Here is a 20291-nt window from a genome sequence, read left to right on the forward strand (position 1 = left end):
AATGCGAAAGGATGGGGAAGTCCGATGTGTACCTCAAGGGGATTTAATTTTGGGTGAAAATAGCCAATGAACTGAATTGTATGATGTTAATTGTTATATGATATTGTATATCATCTTTTTTATGGTTGCTATCAATGGTATAGCAGTAAAAATCACCCAGATTAGTGAAGAATGAACTAACTCTGATGAAACCAAGCAAAGTGCAACGATGACAGAACCGGATGAGCGCAGCAATAATGGAACCAGAACTGGCTTCAGGATGCAACAGTCCAACACCACACACCATCTCTCTGGCCCTGAAAGACTGTTATGACAGATGGAGCCCTAAGTCGTGGACTAAATGAACTCAGTGGACATTTTAGAGGGACAGTCCATAGACTAAGGGAACGATAACTCTCTGTGTGTATATATATATATAAAAAAAGAAAGATGGTGGTGATTAATTGAAATGTATCGAAAAATGTGAGACCTAAGCATGACGTAAATGGTATAGAATAAGGGGTGGATACTGTCCTGGTTTCGGCTGGGATAGTGTTAAATTTCTTCCTAGTGCTGTGTTTTGGATTTAGTATGAGGAGAATGTTGATAACACACTGATGTTTTCAGTTGTTGCTAAGTACCCTCCTAGTCCAAGGACAGATCCCATGCCTACTGACTGAGCTAGGTGCACAAGATGGGAGGGAACATAATCAGGACAGCTAGCCCAGCTGGCCAATGGGGTATTCCATACCATGTGACATCATGCTCAGTATATGAATGGTAGGTGTGATCCAGGAAGTAGCGATCGCTACTTGGTTATCGGTCAGCGCGGGTGGTGAGCAATTGCATTGTGCATCACTCATTTTGTATATTCTATCATTATTATTATTATTATTATTGTTTTCCCTTTTCTGTTCTATTAAACTGTCTTTATCTCAACCCACGAGTTTTTCTCACTCTTACCCTTCCGATTCTCTCCCCGTCCCATCGGGGGAGGGGTAGTGAGCGAGCGGCTGTGTGGTATTTGGCTGCCTGCCAGGTTAAACCACGACAAGTGGGCAGCTCTTCATTTTCCTAGTCCCTGCCTTTGCCTTCTGCGGCTTGGGCGGTGAGGCTTGAGCACTTGCCGGTGAAGATCGAGGCAAAAACATCATTGAGTACCTCAGCCTTCTCCATATCCTGGGTAACCAGGTCTCCCGTTTCCTTCCGGAGAGGGCCCACATTTTCCCTGCTCTTCCTTTTATCCCTGACGTACCTATAGAAGCTTTTCTTGTTGCCCTTGATGTCCCTGGCCAGATTTAATTCTATCAGGGCTTTAGCTTTCCTAACCTGATCCCTGGCCGCTCAGACAATTTCTCTGTATTCCTCCCAGGCTACCTGTCCTTGCTTCCACCCTCTGTAGGCTTCCTTTTTGTGTTTGAGTGTGTCCAGGAGCTCCTTGTTCATCCATGCAGGCCTCCTGGCATTTTTGCCTGACTTCCTCTCTGTTGGGATGCATCGCTCCTGAGCTTGGAGGAGGTGATCCTTGAATATTAACCAGCTTTCTTGGGGCCCTCTTCCCTCCAAGGCTTTATCCCATGGTACTCTACCAAGCAGCTCCCTGAAGAGGCCAAAGTCTGCTCTCCTGAAATCCAGGGTTATGAGCTTGCTGTGCGCTCTCCTCGGTGCCCTAAGGACCTTGAACTCCACCATTTCATGGTCACTGCAGCCAAGGCTGCCCTTGAGCTTGACATTCCCCACCAGCCCCTCCTTGTTGGTGAGAACAAGGTCCAGCATAGCACCTCTCCTCGTTGGCTCCTCTACCACTTGGAGAAGGAAGTTATCGTCGATGCATTCCAGGAACCTCCCGGATTGCTTATGCCCTGCCGTGTTGTCCCTCCAACAGATATTGGAGTGGTTGAAGTCCCCCATGAGGACCAGGGCTTGTGAACGTGAGGCTGCTCCTATCTGTCTATAGAGGGCCTCATCCACTCGGTCTTCCTGGTCGGGTGGCCTGTAGCAGACCCCCACCGTAATGTCACCTGTCCCTGCCCTCCCTTTAATCCTGACCCATAAGCTCTCGGTCGGCTCCTCATCCATCCCCAGGCGGAGCTCCATGCACTCCAGCTGGTCGTTGACATAGAGGGTGACACCCCCTCCTCGTCTCCCCTGCCTGTCCTTCCTAAAGAGCCTGTATCCTTCCATTCCAACACTCCAATCATAGGAGCCATCCCACCACGTCTCCGTGATGGCAATAAGATTGTTATATATTCATAGATTTGTAAAATATATTCATAGATTTGTATATGTATTTATAGATGCAATTTTTAATTTGCAAAGTATCAGCTCAAAATAAATATAAAAATCACTGTGATATTGGACTACATCATCAGGTCCAGTTCATTGCTGTTATAAGCCTTTAAGTCTTTAAAAGTGGATCTCTTTCCACCGGTTTTAAATCACACTAAAACTTACCAGTTTTAAAAGTGGTTAGGTTACTTGTCCTCAGTCTGGAAAGCTGTTTCTTCACTGACTTCCAATTTACAGACTAAATTTAGTCATGGCTAGTACATATCTATTTGTTCTTGTGCTTAAATAGCTCTTCTGTATCTCCAGTGCATTTGCTGGGGGAATCAGCCTTTGGTTTTGCTAATGTAACTTCTGTTTTCCTTTTAGAAGGATGACTCCCATGATCATCCCAATTGCTGTGTTTTAGTTGAAATCCATTTATCTTGACCAGAAAGATGGCCAGCCTGTGTACAGCCTCACCACTGCTTTGTACAATGTCATAAATAATTCTCTGGGGTTTGTCAGGCAAGATATTTCCAGCATCATATTTGCATGTTCTGTGATTCTGTGATTGACCAGTATATCTTTCTCTTCCTTTCTAAATGATGAACTGTAAAATCACAACATAGGGAGATACCTATGTGAGCCATGGATCTGATTAAATCACATGACCCCTAGTGAGGAACTGTGGTGCTTTTTGTCATGTGCCACACACAGAAAAAAATGTGATGAAACAGAATCCTGCTTGCCAGAGATCCAGCCTGAGCTGGATGTGATTTCTGTGTACTTAGAAATTTTAGGATTTTTTGTCCAGACACTTGTCCAGTCTCTCAAATAAAAGTAAACTTTCAGTGTCCACAATATTCTTTGGTTAGGATTTTAAAAGTCTGCTACTTCACTGCATGAAGAACCACCTCTCTTTTCCTTGTTTTGAACCTGACTCCTACTAGCTTTGTTTGATGGCCTGTAGTTCTTGTACTGAAAGAGACTGTGAAAGTGAATCCTCGTCCACTCTTCTTATGCTATACATGGTTTTTTAGATTTCTAACATTTCTGCCTAAATTGTCTCTTCTCTGGACAGAAGAGTCTTAGCTTACTCAGCTATTCCCCATACAGAAGGTGTTCCACACCTTTGTTCATCCTTTTTGTCCTTTGAATCTTTTCCAGCTCTACTATGTCTTCTTTGAATAGAGGAGACCGGAACTGCACACAATACTCAAAGTATGAGAAAACCTTGGATAATCTGTATAGTGGCATCATGATGTTCTCTGCTTTGTTCTCCATACCTTTCTTGATCATTTCAAGTATGTGATTTGCTTTTGGGGCTACTACTAAGCTGAGGTTTCCATGGACCAGTCTGCCATAACCTTGAGATCATCACTCCTCCGTGGTACTGGGCAGCTCAAAACACTTCATCTTATGTCTGAGGTTAGGATTATACATCAGATCATCTACATTTATCTACACTGAATTTAATTTGCTATTTTATTGTTGGCACTCAGTTTTGCAAGGTCCTGTAGCTCACGCATAGTCAACTGTAGCTTTTACAGTTATGATTGGTAACAATAGCTGATTTCTACACCTCATTGCATACTTCCTTTTCCATGTCATTTTTTTTTGTGAAATAGTATAGGTCCCAGAAAAGATTTTAGCACAGACCCTGGCAGAACTCCAGTGGGGACCTCCCTCCATTGTGAGAACCAAACTAATTATTACTAATCTATGTTTTCAGTCTTTTAACTGACTGTTTGCTTGTGCAAGGACCTTCCTCTTATGGCATGGCTTCTTAATTCCTTAAAAGCTGTTGGTAAAGGACATATTGTCAAAAGCTGTTTGGAAATCAAAGTAGAGTATATCTACTGGGTCACCTTTATCTGCATGCTTGACCTTTTCAAAGAACACTAATAAATTTGTAAGGCATAGTTTTCCTCTGTTTGACTTTTTCCAAGTAGGTCATTTTTTATCCAAGTGTCCTCTATCTATCTATCTATCTATCTATCTATCTATCTATCTATCTATCTATTCTATCTATTAATACTCTTTTTTCTTATAGTTTCTACTCATTTGCCTAGTAGACACCTGCAAGTCTATAGTTCCCAGATATCCTTTCTAAAAATTGACATCACATTTGTCACCCAGCTGTCCCCAGATTTGAAAACAGTTTTGAAAACCTCAGTGAGAGGTTTCATGCCACTGCTCCTATTACTTTCAGTTACTTAATTTACTGATTTTTTTATTCATCCTATTTTATTTCATCCTTATTCCTTTAGAATTCTTGGATTGCAGGATATTTGCACTTGAAGTATATCTCAAGTAGCCCATCTGAGCTGAACTGAAGCAAACAAATCAATCAAATGCTAAACTGTGAAAAATATTTTATCATCTGTAGGTACCCTGGTATCCAGGGGGCCAAGTAGGAGAATGAACAACAATGGCAGGGCTTTAAGCTGAGAAAGTTCCCCTACCCCTCTTGGAAATCAGTAGCACAGCTTCATTGCAGGAATGGACTATAGAATAAGCTCTGTAGTAGTTTTATCAGTTGGAAGTGGAGAGGAGCCAGTGCAGATATTTGAACAGTGGTCTTATAGCTCAGATATTAACTTTTTCTGCTTTTAAAGAAAAACACTTCTCTCACTGGACCTCAAAGAGAGTCTCTGAAATGTAGCTCAGCAAAGCATTCAGTTGAAATTTGTAAAGATATCAATAGCCTTTAAACATGAATATTAGAAATACAATTGCAAGTACCCCGATAATATCGGAGATTCTGACAAACCAGATGCATTCCATCAGTGCCACACAATAAGAGCTCCAGCCCCAAACAGCATTACAGTATTATAGTTTGATATTGCTTTCAGTTTTCTTCTCGGACGATTCCCTTTTGCTCCACTGTAAGCCAAATCATTCCTCTTCTTTGGATCTAAAGCATAACATTAGTATAATTTTATTCACATCTATTTGAAGTGCAAGGTCATTTCCAGAGAGGATACACATCACAATATCTGGGATTTCCTTGAGGCTCTGACACGTGCCCATCTCTGCATCACTGTCGTTACACCTTTCTGCCTGTCTGGTCGAGAGATACCTTTGGTTCAGTACTAATCACCTTAGGGAAGTTTAAATATCCCTTATCACTGAACAGAACCCTCCCTATAGTTCTTAGGCCAGTATATGATGATCGTGGCCAAATGACAAATCACAAAGCCATCACCTGGGAAAATTGATAAATACAAATAGGGTTGCTGAGCCTTGCTTTCTAAAAGACTTAACCACCCTATGACATGAGGGGCTCTGGACTGTGTTGGTAAGGGCAGCAATAAATATCTCATCAATAAATGGTTCTACCATTGCAATAGACTGCTCTTTTGGAAGCTTTCTTATAAATAAATATAATGTCCATCTTGTGAAATTTAAATAACTTCCATTTTTTGACTGGAAACTAGGAATATTAATCTGACACATTTAATTACATAGTGAGAAAGTTCTAGTGGTGGCTGGTATCTTTGGTGATTTCTTAATCTTTCTGACCTTGTAGGACTGATATGGCATGAAAACAAATGTTTCAAAATGGAAATGTAAATCCATTTATATAGAAGAACACCTGGTTTTATCCAATTCATTGCTACCATTCCAGCTGACCAGCTTTCCCCTAAGTATTTCAATAACAATTCGTTAAACAAATATGCAGCAGAAACATTTCTCCTTTCTCCAAGGAAATGCAGTTTGAGATACATAGCTAAGCTTTCACTCAACCCTCAAGTTCTAAGATTTTGTTCTCCAGACAATTAGGCTGCTAAGGAATATTCTTTAAATGTGTGAAATGGACATTGTATGCAAGCTTTGACCTGATTTTTGTCATTGGTTTTAGTAACTTTAGATATTTAATCACAAACTATAACTGGCTATCAGTTCTCCTTGACTTTTCTCTGTAGTTTGAAGTAATTTCGCAGCTGATATAAGAACCTAGGCATTAGGACGCTAACTTACTATAGAATGTAGGCCTTGTTCCTCATTGAGGTCTAAATTTTAAAAAATTAAGTGTTTCTTCATTAAGTGCTTATTGCAGCCCCCATTAAATACAATGAAAAAACCCACTGATTCCAATGAAAGCTGAATTGAACCTTAATAGATCTTCCAGCACTATGGAAGCTGGCAAAGGAGAGAGACCTATATATCTGAATTGATAAATGTTCCATTTTTTTCCGCTGTCACTGGAGATAGCTACTTTAAACTGAATCTTACCTCACTATGCCTAGACTTAACAGTCCCTTGATCTTCTTTTTTCTCATCAATAAACATTAGCTATGATGATGTTGATGTTTTCTTTCTTAATAGGTTTGAATGCTACATAATACATAATAATTTGGGGTTGGGGTGGGGTTTTTTTATTTGTCTTGCTTGCTTACTTTTTTGTTTTTTTCTTTACACTTGCCTGCAGATTCTGTCAATTAGAAATTTTTTTCCCCATTAAGAAATTATTGAACTTCAGTTACTCTATAGGATCCTATCCAGAAACTGTTACTCATATGAATAGTTGTTGCTCAAGTTGCCTTATACAAATTAAATGAGATTACTCATGGGAGTGGAGATTGCTTATACAAATAATGGTTACTGACAAACATCACTTTTCTACAAAATAGTATAAACTTTTGTACAGCTCTAACATTGATCAAATAAGATGGGTGAACATATCAGCATCATGTCTGGTTCTGGACAAGTTTTGCATCTGTATTTGGTTAAGCCTATTCTACAGAGTGGTAGATCATCAGACTTTGATACAGTACAAAATCAAAGAGGTATGTTGTAGGTTCACTGTAAAAGAGCAGTGGATTTAGTACCTCCATACATCATGTAGATGAACTTAACTGATTCCCAGATATTCCCATGAGTCACTATTTTATTACTCTTCAGTAAATTGTATTTGTAATAGAGGAGGAAATTACTTAGCTGGTTAATATTCAAGGATCACCTCCTCCAAGCTCAGGAGCGATACATCCCAACAGAGAGGAAGTCAGGCAAAAACGCCAGGAGGCCTGCATGGATGAACAAGGAGCTCCTGGACACACTCAAACACAAAAAGGAAGCCTACAGAGAGTGGAAGCAAGGACAGTTAGCCTGGGAGGAATACAGAGAAATTGTCCGAGCAGCCAGGGATCAGGTTAGGAAAGCTAAAGCCCTGATAGAATTAAATCTGGCCAGGGACGTCAAGGGCAACAAGAAAAGCTTCTATAGGTACGTCGGGGATAAAAGGAAGACCAGGGAAAATGTGGGCCCTCTCCGGAAGGAAACGGGAGACCTGGTTACCCAGGATATGGAGAAGGCTGAGGTACTCAATGACGTTTTTGCTCAAGCCTCACCGCCCAAGCCGCAGAAGGCAAAGGCAGGGACTGGGAGAATGAAGAGCCGCCCACTGTAGGAGAAGATCAGGTTCGAGACCATCTAAGGAACCTGAAGGTGCACAAGTCCATGGGACCCAATGAGATCCATCCGCGGGTCCTGAGGGAACTGGCGGATGAAGTTGCTAAGCCACTATCCATCGTATTTGAGAAGTCGTGGCAGTCCGGTGAAGTTCCCGCTGACTGGAAAAGGGGAAACATAACCCCCATTTTTAAAAAGGGAAATAAGGAAGACCCGGGGAACTACAGGCCAGTCAGCCTCACCTCTGTGCCTGGGAAGATCATGGAACAGATCCTCCTGGAAGCTATGCTAAGGCACATGGAGGACAGGGAGGTGATTCGAGACAGCCAGCATGGCTTCACCAAGGGCGAGTCCTGCCTGACCAACCTAGTGGCCTTCTATGATGGAGTGACTACATCAGTGGACAAGGGAAGGGCTACTGATGTCATCTATCTGGACCTCTGTAAGGCCTTTGACACGGTCCCCCACAACATCCTTCCCTCTAAACTGGAGAGGTATGGATTTGATGGGTGGACTGTCCGGTGGGTGAGGAATTGGTTGGATGGTCACATCCAGAGGGTAGTGGTCAACAGCTCAATGTCCAGATGGAGATCCGTGATGAGTGGTGTCCCGCAGGGGTCCGTATTGGGACCGGTACTGTTTAACATCTTCATCAATGACATAGTGGGATCGAGTGCACCCTCAGCAAGTTTGCAGACGACACCAAGCTGAGTGGTGCGGTCGACATGCCTGAGGGATGGGATGCCATCCAGAGGGACCTGGACAAGCTCGAGAAGTGGGCCCATGTGAACCTCATGAGGTTCAACAAGGCCAAGTGCAAGGCCCTGCACCTGGGTCAGGGCAACCCCCAGCATCAATACAGGCTGGGGGATGAAGGGATTGAGAGCAGCCCTGCCCAGAAGGACTTGGGGGTACTGGTGGACGAAAAGCTGGACATGAGCCAGCAATGTGTGCTCGCAGCCCAGAAGGCCAACCATATCCTGGGCTGCATCAAAAGAAGCGTGGCCAGCAGGTCGAGGGAGGTGATTCTACTCTGCTCTGGTGAGACCCCACCTGGAGTACTGCATCCAGCTCTGGAGTCCCCAGCACAAGAAAGACATAGACCTGTTGGAGCAGGTCCAGAGGAGGGCCACGAAAATGATCAGGGGGATGGAATACCTCTCCTATGAGGAAAGGCTGAGAGAGTTGGGGTTGTTCAGCCTGGAGAAGAGAAGGCTTCGGGGAGACCTTATTGCAGCCTTTCAATACTTAATAAGAAAGATGGGGACAGACTTTTTAGCAGGGCCTGTTGCGACAGGACAAGGGGTAATGGTTTTAAACTAAAATAAGGTAGATTTAGACTAGATATAAGGAAGAAATTTTTTACGATGAGGGTGGTGAGACACTGGAACAGGTTGCCCAGAGAGGTGGTAGATGCCCCATCCCTGGAAACATTCAAGGTCAGGTTGGACGGGGCTCTGAGCAACCTGATCTAGTTGAAGATGTCCCTGCCCACGGCAGGGGGGTTGGACTAGATGACCTTTAAAGGTCCCTTCCAACCCAAACTATTCTATGATTCTATGATTCTATATACACATCTATACATAATATAGATGTTTATATATAAATATTTATGAATATATTAATATAATATATTTTATATATAAATATAGATATATACATATATATACACATCTATAAATATATATACAAATATTACTTGATTGACAGTCCCCTTTGAATTCTTGAAGTAGTGCCTAAAATTAAACTATGGAATGGTAAGTAAAAACTATATAGGTAACATTAATGTGTCTGCTCATTACAGTGGGGCAGCAAATTACTGCCTGCCAGAGTTCTTCTAGAAACTATTTTTGGTCAATATTTTCATTAGTGATCTGGATATTGGCACAGGAAATACACCTATTAAGCATACATACAACAAGAAATAGGGACTGCAAGTATGTTGGAGGGCAGGAACAGAATTCAAAATGAACTTGACAAACTGGAAAACAAGGTCTAGAAAAATTGGACAAAATTCAGCAAGGAAATATGCAAAGTAATCCACCTAATCAAGAATAATCTACTGGACAAATTCAGGCTGGAGAACAACTGTCTACAAATTTGGCAGAATAAGTCTGTGAGCTACAGCAGATCACAAGCTGAACATAAGTCAACAATGTCATACAGCCATGGGAAAGACAAGCACCATAATAGGATATGTAAATAGGAGTGCTGTCCTCAGGACACCTAAAGGAATCCTTATTCTCTACTCAGCAGTAAAGCCCTAGCAGGAATATTCCATCTATTTTTCAAGAAGATGAGGATCAGTTAGAAAGGCCAGAGTTAAACAGCAAAACTGATCAGTGAAAACATGACCTATGTGAAACAAGGGAAAGAATTGGGCCTGGATGAAAAAAGAAAAAAGTGGGTGGAAGGAAGAGTGGAACACTACAACTTTTCTGCTGTTGCTGTTCTTTACGTTCATAGAGAAAGAAATGCAGGCTTTAAACTGCAGGAAGACAGATGCAGCTTAGACTTCAAGGGGGCAATGAGGATAATGAACCACTAGAATTGACCATGCCCTGGCACTGTGGAGTCTTCTCAAGGAAGTCCTTCAAAAATAGGTTTAATATCTGCCAGGAGAGATGTGGGCATAGCTGATCCTGCCTTTGCTGAAGACAACCTTACTTTAGGCTCTTTATCTTAGCTTAAGCTCCCTTTTCTCTCAGTTGAAATGCTTTTTTCTAGTCTTCCAGTTTCAACTACTTAGTTTGCAAGATTTCCTTTTGCTTCCCATCAGGAATAGATTTGGAAAAAGGAAAACAGCCATTCTTCCCATTCTTTCTGATCAATTGATCTTGTTACACAACATCATCTCTGTGCCATCATTGGGACCTCAGGTTTGAAATGAACTAATATTTATTATCTCTTTGTGTGTGATTTGCTGGCTTTAAATTTGTAAACTCCTAATAAGTTCTCTTTCGTTTACTCTTTATCTTAAAAACCAAATCCATATAGCTAACAGTGGCTCCTGGGCAGCTCCTCAAGCTTAGCCTGCTTAGGTGTCTTTTTGTAAACAGCATGTACTCCTTGTAGGCAGGAAAAAGCAGGGAAAGGGCAGTCTGTCACCTCCTGAGGGTGACAGAAGGTGGGGAGTAAGCCACTAGACCCTGGAAGAGATCAGAAAAGAAAGATTACTAGAAGAATACAATTAGGAGAGGAAAGATGGGATTTAGAAAAATATTGACCCTGCCTAGAATTAAGGAAGAAAACGGAACAGAGGGATCTAAAGTTTACTCCTATATTAATTAATGCAGCATTTCTCTTCCTTGTTGGAGCCACAGAAAAGATATCTTCACCTCTCCCATTCTTCTGTCCCCTTGGGGATATCAGCTGTATGTTTCTCTCATTCTCTCCTATAGCCTCAAGGAAAGTCTCCTGCCTGAATGAGAAATCCCTGGGTCCTGATAGCAGCAGACTGATGAAGCACCCAGAAGAGCACAAACCTAGAAAGCTTTCCTTATTTTGAAACCCACGTTTGAAATGAAAAGAAACTCATGCGTCTACCCCCAGTTACTGGTGTTTCTCTTATTTTGTGACTATAAATAAAGAAGTGGGGAGAAAAAGTTTAAATCATTAGCTCAAGAGCACAAAGGGCTTCAGCATCAGAGCTAGGAGCAGCATTGCCAGCTTCTCAGATGCTTCACAAGTCATCCCTCTATAAGCTGGTGTTCCTTTCTCCAGTCTATTAAGAATATTTTAGCACCAAACCACAAATTTATATCCAGTGAGAAGCTGTGTTTACAAGAAACAAAGAAAGCGATGGGAACCAAGATGACTTATCAGTATACTATAATTATCATGGCTATATCAAAAGAAAGCTTCCTTCATTCACTGAATAGTAACAAATCTCCGCTCTATCAGCACAGCCATAATATTTCCGCCAATTGTACAAAATGCAACACAGACTATATGTTTTAATAAGTTTAATCCTCAGCAGCTGCCATCTAGACAGCCAAACTTTCCCAAAAGTCAATGACAGACACTTTGCTCTAAGAGAAAGGTCTGCTCTGTGTAGCCGCTGTAAGACAGAAGGGTGAAATATTTAATCAGGGAACTGCTGGGGACAGGATATGTTCCATGTAGCTCCATCCAGTGTGCAACTTAGAGCTATTCTTTGGCTGCTTTGCATTATACTACCTTATCACAACCTGTCCTACTTCCGGCTAGGACAGAGTTAACTTTCTTCCCAGTAGCTGGGGGGGTGTGCTGTGTTTTGGGTCTGGTATGAGAGGAACATTGATGGCCCATTGATGCTTTGGTTGTTACTGGGTGGTGCTTGCACCGGGGACTTTTTTTTTCAGCCTCCCATGCTCTGCCAAGTGCAGGGGAAGCAGGGCAGAGACAGGAGCATAGCTGGGGCAGTTGACCCGGGTGGCCAACGGGGTATTCCATACCATGTGACGTCATGCTCAGTATAAAAACTAGGGGTGGGGGGCTCTTGCAGGTTCAGGACACACAGTCAGCGGGTGGTGAGCAGTTGCAATGTGCATCGCCTGCTTTGTATATCCTATTATTGTGGTTGTTATCAGTTATCATTACTGTTCTACTTTGTTTTATTTCCATTATTAAACTGTTTTTATCTCAACCTGCGAGTTTTCCTACTTGTGCCCTCCCAATTCTCTCCCCCATCTACCGGAGGTCGGGGGTGAGCAAGCAGCTGCGTGGTGCTTAGTTGCTGGCTGGGGTTAAACCATGACACAACCCCAGAGGGATTGCCATTTCCTGGCTTTCTTAAAAGACCCATTCACAAAGAGCAGAGAGGAACTTTTCACGAGAGAAAGATTTGTTCACTAGAGAAACTACTAATTGCACTTCAGGGGTGTATTGGGAGCCTTGCAGAAGACATTGTATTCAAGGAGTTAGTGATCTTGAAAAAGCCATGTCTGCTGTATTGGGCCTTGTACTTAGGGCTTGAGAAGCCCATATGTTAGCATGAGTAGCCATTGTAAGGGAATCTGCTGGAATACCCAGTGCAGGCCTCTGCTGCACACTGGTGTATGTTGTGACAGAGATAATATTCCAACCTGCCGGGAAGCTTCCTATTAGCTGAACAGTTTACTAATATAATCTGTAACTTATAATATCTTTGGGAAAGGTAAACTGTATGTGGATGAAGGAGTGGAATGTATTGATCCTGACTGAGAAACCACTGCACATTTAGGAGTTAATGATCCACATAACAGTTAACCTGAGTAGGCCCAGGCCTGTGTTGTGCTGCACAAATTCCTTGGTCGCAAGATAAACTCAGCCAGCTCATTGTAACAGAGGAGCCTGCAGGCAGTTCCCACTTGGTATTGGCAATTATGCCACCTGTATGTCCTTGTCTTTATCTAAAAGTGCAGCAAGTTCTCATGTGAACATCCTTTATGAATAGAGTTGTTTTCTTGTAAGGAAATTATATAATAGTTCGAATGGCCACAAAGGAAGAACCCCTCTCCACGAACAGGATCTGTGGAGCGTGCAGTGGGAAAATCCATCTGGGGTCTGTCCGATGCTGCACGAACACAGGGTTCCCAGCATCTGAAGGGAAGTTAAGATTTACTCGCTATCTATATTCCTCCTCTTATTCTGTCTTATTAAGCCAGCTATTTTATGTAGGAATTTGTTGTCGGGCCTTTCTTACTGAGATCCAGAAAGAACCCTGCACCATCTCTCTCTCTTTCTCACCTCACACACACACACACCCCCCATGCCTGTTGCAGAGCAAAGGGTAGGCCAGACATGCCTGAAATAGATGGGGAAAGAAAAAGATCACATCTATGCATTTAAGCCATGACTTTATATTTTTACACTATTCAAAAGCCCAATCGAAGAGAGGAGGTCTTGGGACTGATTACAGAATCACAGGATGGTTGAGGTTGGAAGGGACCTCTGGAAGTCATCTGGTCTAACCCCCCTGCTCAAGCAGGGCCACCTAGAGCAGGTTGCTCAGGACCAGGTCCAGATGGCTTTTGAATATCTCCACAGATGGAGACTCCACAACCTCTCTGGGCAACTTGTTCCAGTGCTCAGTCACCCTCAGTAAAAAAGTGTTTCCTGATGTTCACACGGAACCTCCTGTGTTTCACTTTGTGCCCATTGCCTCTTGTCCTGTCACTGGGCACCACTAAAAAGAGCCTGGCTCCATCTTCTTTACACCCTCCCTTCAGGTATTCATATAGATTGATAAGATCCCCCCTGAGCCTTCTCTTCTCCAGGCTGAACAGTCCCAGCTCTCTCAGCCTTGCCTCATAGCAGAGATGCTCCAGTCCCTTCATCATCTTTGTGGCCCTTCGCTGGACTCTCTCCAGTATGTCCACGTCTCTCTTGTACTGGGGAGCCCAGAACTGGACGCAGTCCTCCAGGTGTGGCCTCACCAGTGCTGAGGAGAGGGGAAGGATCACCTCCCTCAACCTGCTGGCAATGCTTTGCCTAATGCAGCCCAGGATACCGTTGGCCCTCTTTGCCGCAAGGGCACATTGCTGGCTCATGTTCAAACTGGTGCCCACCAGGACCCCCAGGTCCTTTTCTGCAAAGCTGCTTTCCAGCTGGGCGGCCCCCAGCATATATTGGTGCCTGGGGTTGTTCCTCCTCAGGTGCAGGACTTGGCACTTCCCCTTGTTGAACTGCATGAGGTTCCTGTCAGCCCATTTCTCCAGCCTGTCCAGGTCCCTCTGGGTGGCAGCACGATCCCCTGGCATATCAGCCACTCCTCCCACTTTTGTGTCATCAGCAAACTTGCTGAGGGTACACTCTGCCCCATCATCCAGATCATTAATGAAGATGTTGAACAGGATTGGACCCAGTATTGACCCCTGGGGTACACCGCTAGTTACTGGCCTCCACCTAGACTTTGTGCCACTGATCACCACCCTCTGGGCCTTGCCATTCAGCCAGTTTTCAACCCACCTCACTGTCTGCTTATCCATACAGCTTGTCTATGAGGATCTTGTGGGAGACAGTGTCAAAGGCCTTACTGAAGTCCAGCTAGACAATACCCACTGCTGTCCCCTCATCTACCAGGCCAGTCATTTCATTGTAGAAGTTTATCAAGTTGGTCAAGCATGACTTCCCCTTGGTGAAGCCGCAAACAGCCCAAAAGAAAAATTACCCATAGAGAGATGTTAGACAGGACTGGACCCAGTATTGACCCCTGGGGTACACCACTAGTTACAGGTCTCCAAATTCTTTTGTAGCTTATACTGACTGATGCTTCATTGTGTTTGCTCCATTAGCTTTAATGCAGCTGTGGTTATGTTACTGACATTATCAGTAACTAAGTACTCAAGCTTCAAGTCATGGGAAAGGCCTTTAATAGGCCTTAAATGAAGGCCTATTGATTTGAGTGTCAGCTCAAGCAGGCCCTACTCTTCAAATCAGAAGTTCCAAACTGGTGGCACTAACTAGAGCAATCAAATTCACAGACTTTCAGAAGGATATCCCGCCCACTTGTCTCAGTTGATAAGGTGATCTACTGCCTCAATTTTTGTGATACCTAACTTTCATTCAGTCCTATGAGGAAAAGAGTCTTTGAACAGAAATTGAATAACAGTTGATATAATGATAATTCTAAGTTGCTGCTCTTTGCTTTTCCAAGCCATACATGAAGAAAATGAATGATAATCTCACTAGATTCACTGTAAGAATTCAAATATCTGTTAAGGAAAACCAAACTTCTATGTCTACTATCAATTTCACATTGGCAATGGTAAGGAAAAAACAGGATAAATGAGCAGTACATTGGGGCAATTCATAGGAAACAAGAACCAGAATATGGAGGCTGAAGTACAGAGTAACAGAGAATTCTTTTTCTTTTGTGCCATATCTCCAAAAAGTTCATGGAAAACTCCTTTTTTCAATAAGCAGAGAAGTTAAAGCTTCAAATTTCTGGGAAGTTATAACAAGGGATGGAGACCACAAGGAGAATTTAAGAGCAACAGGAGCTTACCAGAAGCTGTGAGTTGCAGGAGAACTCAGTTACTCAGCAGCAAGCAGGTGATCTCTAGGCCTCCTTTAACATATCTTTCATCCATCTATTTCTGACTGGTCCAATCATTCAGCTAGGTTTTGTAGCTTTCCTGACATCATCATGGCAATGAAAATGGATTTACAGATATTTCAAGGCTCAGCCGGATATTATTTTACTGGAAATCACATGAGCACCAAAAGGGAGAGCTAAATTCTGTCTGTTACCAGGAACGCACCAAATAACACAAACTGAGAGAAGGGATCTTGGCTGATGTTTACAATTCACAGCCTTCTGTATCTACCATCTTGTCTCCACTGACCAACTTAATGTATATTTCAACATCATTTCTCCACAAACACAACCCAAATATTGCCTACTCTTAACTGCCTTACTCCTACACTATCCTAATATCTCTCTCTCATGGCTTCTTGTATCTCCACTCATTCAAAACTGACAAGCTAGCTGGTAAGAATAACACCTACAACCCTCCCCTCTTTTCCACTGTTCCCTTCAGCTCTAATCATGCAATTAAGTATGTTTTCAGAATCCTCCAGGTTTGCAACTTTGCAATTGTCCCTACTTGACTTCCATTTTTTATATACAATTTCATTAACTTTTATCGAGAATATTTTAATTCCTTTATTTTTCTGGGTCATTTGTACTGAGTCGGTTCTTTGGGTCAGCTGTAGTGGGACCTGGATTTTGATTTTTGCACTTTCTTCTTAAATATGAGCTCTCAAATTTAATTTAATCAGAAATATTATGCTTAATGTGCTACACTTTTTGTCATCTATTTCAGATTATTTAGGGATGTGTACTTTTATGAGATTTGCAATTACCTTCTTCAAGCAAAAGCAAACAGCTTAGCTCTTACTGACATGTTCAGCTTTAATCACAATGTTTCAGCTTAACTGGAAGAGATGTTATCTGCAAAACCAAAGTTCAACTACCTGACCATAGCTGCTACAATATGCAGACATTAAGCATGGGAAGTCCTGCCTCTAACAGAATTCTGCTTACTGGTTATCTCTCTTTTAGTGTTTTGATACTGTATTCAGATAAAAAAAAAAGTCTTTCAACATCTTACACTCAAGTACAGATTTTTAAATTATTTCCAATTGTCTCTCAATAATAAACCACCAATTCTCGCCCCTTCTTATAGATTCTTTTGCACTTCCTGTTTTGGTTATGAGTCAAATAACACCCTGCTTTTTCAAATCTATGCAAAAAGCCTGTTGCAGCCAAATCCTACTCATCAGTCCTGACTCTTCCTAGCTTCCTTTCTCTAAAATGTAACTGCCTTATTCCTCTTCACCCATCTCTAACAAGTGATATACTCTACATACGTTTGATAAGCTTCACAAAAAAGGATACACATTTTTTGTACATTTTAAGAAATACAGTTATAATTATTTTATGTAGGCTTTGAACCACAATTTATATGTTAAACTATGTATGGTCAGATCATAGACATTCTGATTATCTTATGCACTCTCAATTCTTAAATTCTAAGTCCTATCTAGTGACCAGGTCAGTCTGATAAAATTGTGTAAGGATAGGGTAGGAGTAAAAGAAGAACAGATTCACTGCAAACATCAGAATTCCCACCAACATATTAATGAACATGCTGAGAAAGAAATACCATCTGGAGATGATTTTGCTAGGAATGATCAGAAACTAAAACTGGCCATCCTAAAAAGATACCCATGAAAGGAAATTCTGAGTAAGATTGTGCAAATGTATAAGACTTCTTAAGACAAATAACTGTACAACAGTAGAGCTCTGAGCTCTACATTGGCAGGACAGAATGAAATCTAGCACTCCAAATCCAAATTACGTACAGGAAGCTCTGTGGAATTTCTTCGCGTATGCCCACTGCCTGCTTCTTGTGCTTTAAGGCTCGTAACAGCCAGAAGACTAGAATTCACCCATCAGTCTAGTTCATATTATTACTACAGTTTTTCTTCTCATGCATGCATCATTTAACATTCTTACATTTCTGTTCTACTTGCATTCTCCCTATCTGCATAACTAAATAACAGTATTGACTCCCTTCACATATGCCTTCTTTTAATCTGTGTACCTAGCAATGTATTTTTCAGTCGTTCATTATTCATAGTCTCTATTTTCTCTCATTCCTATCTGTACACCTGATCAGTAATGTATCTATTATTAATAAGTCATAGGTGGGTACATGGCACTTCACTGACACATAAGAAGACAGTAGTGGCTTACTACATTCTTTCCTTAATCCAACAGGAGATTTGGATGTGCTAGGTATAAAAAAGCAGGCCCTGAATTAGTCAGCTGACCTGGCAAAAGACAAAAGGGAAAGAAGTGAATCCTCCAACCAGCTAACTGTTGCTTATTTCAGCATTGTAAAGGCCCAGATAGGAATATACAAAAAAACCCTTGAGCACAAGACATGTATAAGAAAAAAATAAAACACATCAATGCAAAAAACTTTACTCTTGTATTCCTTCATCTTATAAAAAAGACAATTTCCAGATGTGGATTCAATTTTGACACAAAAACTTCCTCCTGAATTTTTGTGCCTCCAAATGGGAATAGCCTTGCCTACCTGCACAAGTGCTCCAAGAGGGAAGCTGGTACTCAGTCTTTATACACCACGTTTTGTACTGCCTCAATGTCATTTTCCAGCTTTTCTTATGTAAATTATTTATATTAAATAAACTGCACAACTGTCTCATCCAGGTGTGCAATAATTGGGAACGGTTGAGATACATGCTTCAAACTTTTGAGTCAATGACAGTATGTGGGAACTCATTTTACCACACAATAACAACCGGGTAAGCATCACTTTGATGATCTGTGCTTGGATATTTGCACACAAGCATGCAACAGACTTGTTTATTTTTTAGGCATTCAGCTTTATAAGCCCCACATATGTGGCTCACATTTTGAGGCCAATTGTCAGGAAAGCCTAGGATACTGTGGCAGAAAATGTGTCAGAAAAAAGAGATCTTATGTTTTTAACAGCAACTGTGCCTAGGCTATAGCAGCAGAGAATTTTTCAGTGTGATTGGATTCAGTGAGAACCAGGTGTTTCCTCACTTGTAGTTCCTGGATCTGTCTGGATCCAAGAATTCTCTCATGGACTGTTTTCTGGATCTAGCTAGTTCCAGGTGTTTTCTAGCTAAACATCTGTGGACTCTTCTGAGTTACATGTATACCTAACTCTGACCAGTTAGGTGTTGCCTAACTGATCAGGCAGAGATCAAGGAAGTTCTGCATAATTCTACTTTAAGAGCACCGGCATCCAAGAGCTGACTTCTTTTCCCTCATTTCACAACAAACCCAGCAGAAAGCGGTGGCTATTGGACTGTGGAACAGAAACATGGGGGCCATGACAGAGCACGGGCCCTGCCAGGGAGGCTGGCCAGGTCTGACCTTCAGGGTAGACCCACAAAGGTTCCTTCCAAGCCGCAGTGCCCCGGCCCCCTTCTTCATGTTCCCCCTTTCCAGTGGGACCCCTGCTTCTGTGTGCCCCCAGGCTCGCCGCGGGTTGTAGCGCACGCCCGGAAGCAGCCCCAGGGCACCAGGGCCACCCTTGTCACCTTTCCCTTCCGCACGCCCTGCCAAAAGGGGGGTCGAGATACCACCCACGCTGGGCGGGCGGACGGCCGCAGCTGCCACGTCCTGGCTCCCGGGGACACCACACGCTCGATAAAATACGAACCTCCTCTTTTATTTTGATGGGGGGAGGGGCGGGGGGCGGTTCCGCGGAACCAGCGCGAGGAGGCAAGTAGAGCCCCGGCAGGGCCTCCCGGCCACCACCACTCCCCTCCCCCGTCCTGCGAACGGTTCCGCAGCTCGCGCCCCGCTCCGCACCTGGCCGCGGAGGGGGCACTGCGACTGCAGAAGCGGACTCGATCCGGCGCAGCTCCTTTATACCTGTCCCCACACATCACTTCTTCCAGTCGCCCGGCCCCGCGGCGGGAGGCCGGGGCGGCAGAGGGCTTTCCGGGCCTCCCCGCGGCGGCGGGGCCTGCGGCGGGGTTGGGGCGACGCCAGGGCCGGGGAGCCCGCCCTGCAGCTGCCCGTCCCCTGCCCCGGCGGCGCGGGGTGGCAGCGGGAGCCGCGAGGCGGGTTAGCAGACCCCGCCGGCTGGCTGCGCTGCCGCCGCCTACTCGGAAGTAGTTGGAAGGAGGGTTACCTGTCCTATATTGACGTATCCGTATTTGCTAGCTATCCTGTTGGCCTCCGGTAGCCCCCCAGTTATCCGCACAGCCCAGTGGTTGGTGTACAGGCGCGTCCTGCAGGCGGGCAGCAGAAACCCCAGCACCAGGGTGAGCCGACAGAGAAGGTCCCCGCCGCCTCCGCCTCCCCAGCAGCAGCGGCGGTTCCAGTCCATCTTCTCCGCACAGAACCCCCACAAAACTTCTCCTTCCTTCTTCCGAGGCTCACCTCCAGGCGAAACCGACGGCAAAGTCCTCCGAAGTTACCCCGAGGAGGAAACTAGGAAGAGCTTGGAATAGTGCATTGAACTGTCTGGGGGTTAAATTATGAGGGGTTGGGAATAATGATTATGATCAGCAATTATGATTATTGCTCTCTCCTCCTCCCTCTGCTCTTCGGGGATTAAGTAAATTGCTTAACTTGCTTGGAAAGCTTTTCT

At 43.4% G+C, this 20291-nt stretch overlaps 1 protein-coding gene across 1 annotated transcript in view; it reads right to left on the reverse strand.

The window, feature by feature from the left end:
* LOC142075098 (proprotein convertase subtilisin/kexin type 5-like) overlaps window positions 1-20027 on the reverse strand; it is a 307009-nt gene extending 286982 nt beyond the window's left edge. Inside the window, exon 1 of the mRNA XM_075136116.1 lies at window positions 19830-20027. Within this exon, the coding sequence (XP_074992217.1) occupies window positions 19830-20027 (198 nt within the window). The remainder of the gene's footprint in view (window positions 1-19829) is intronic.
* Window positions 20028-20291: the final 264 nt, after the last annotated feature.

Source organism: Calonectris borealis, chromosome W, assembly GCF_964195595.1.
Source record: "Calonectris borealis chromosome W, bCalBor7.hap1.2, whole genome shotgun sequence".
NCBI lineage: Eukaryota > Metazoa > Chordata > Aves > Procellariiformes > Procellariidae > Calonectris > Calonectris borealis.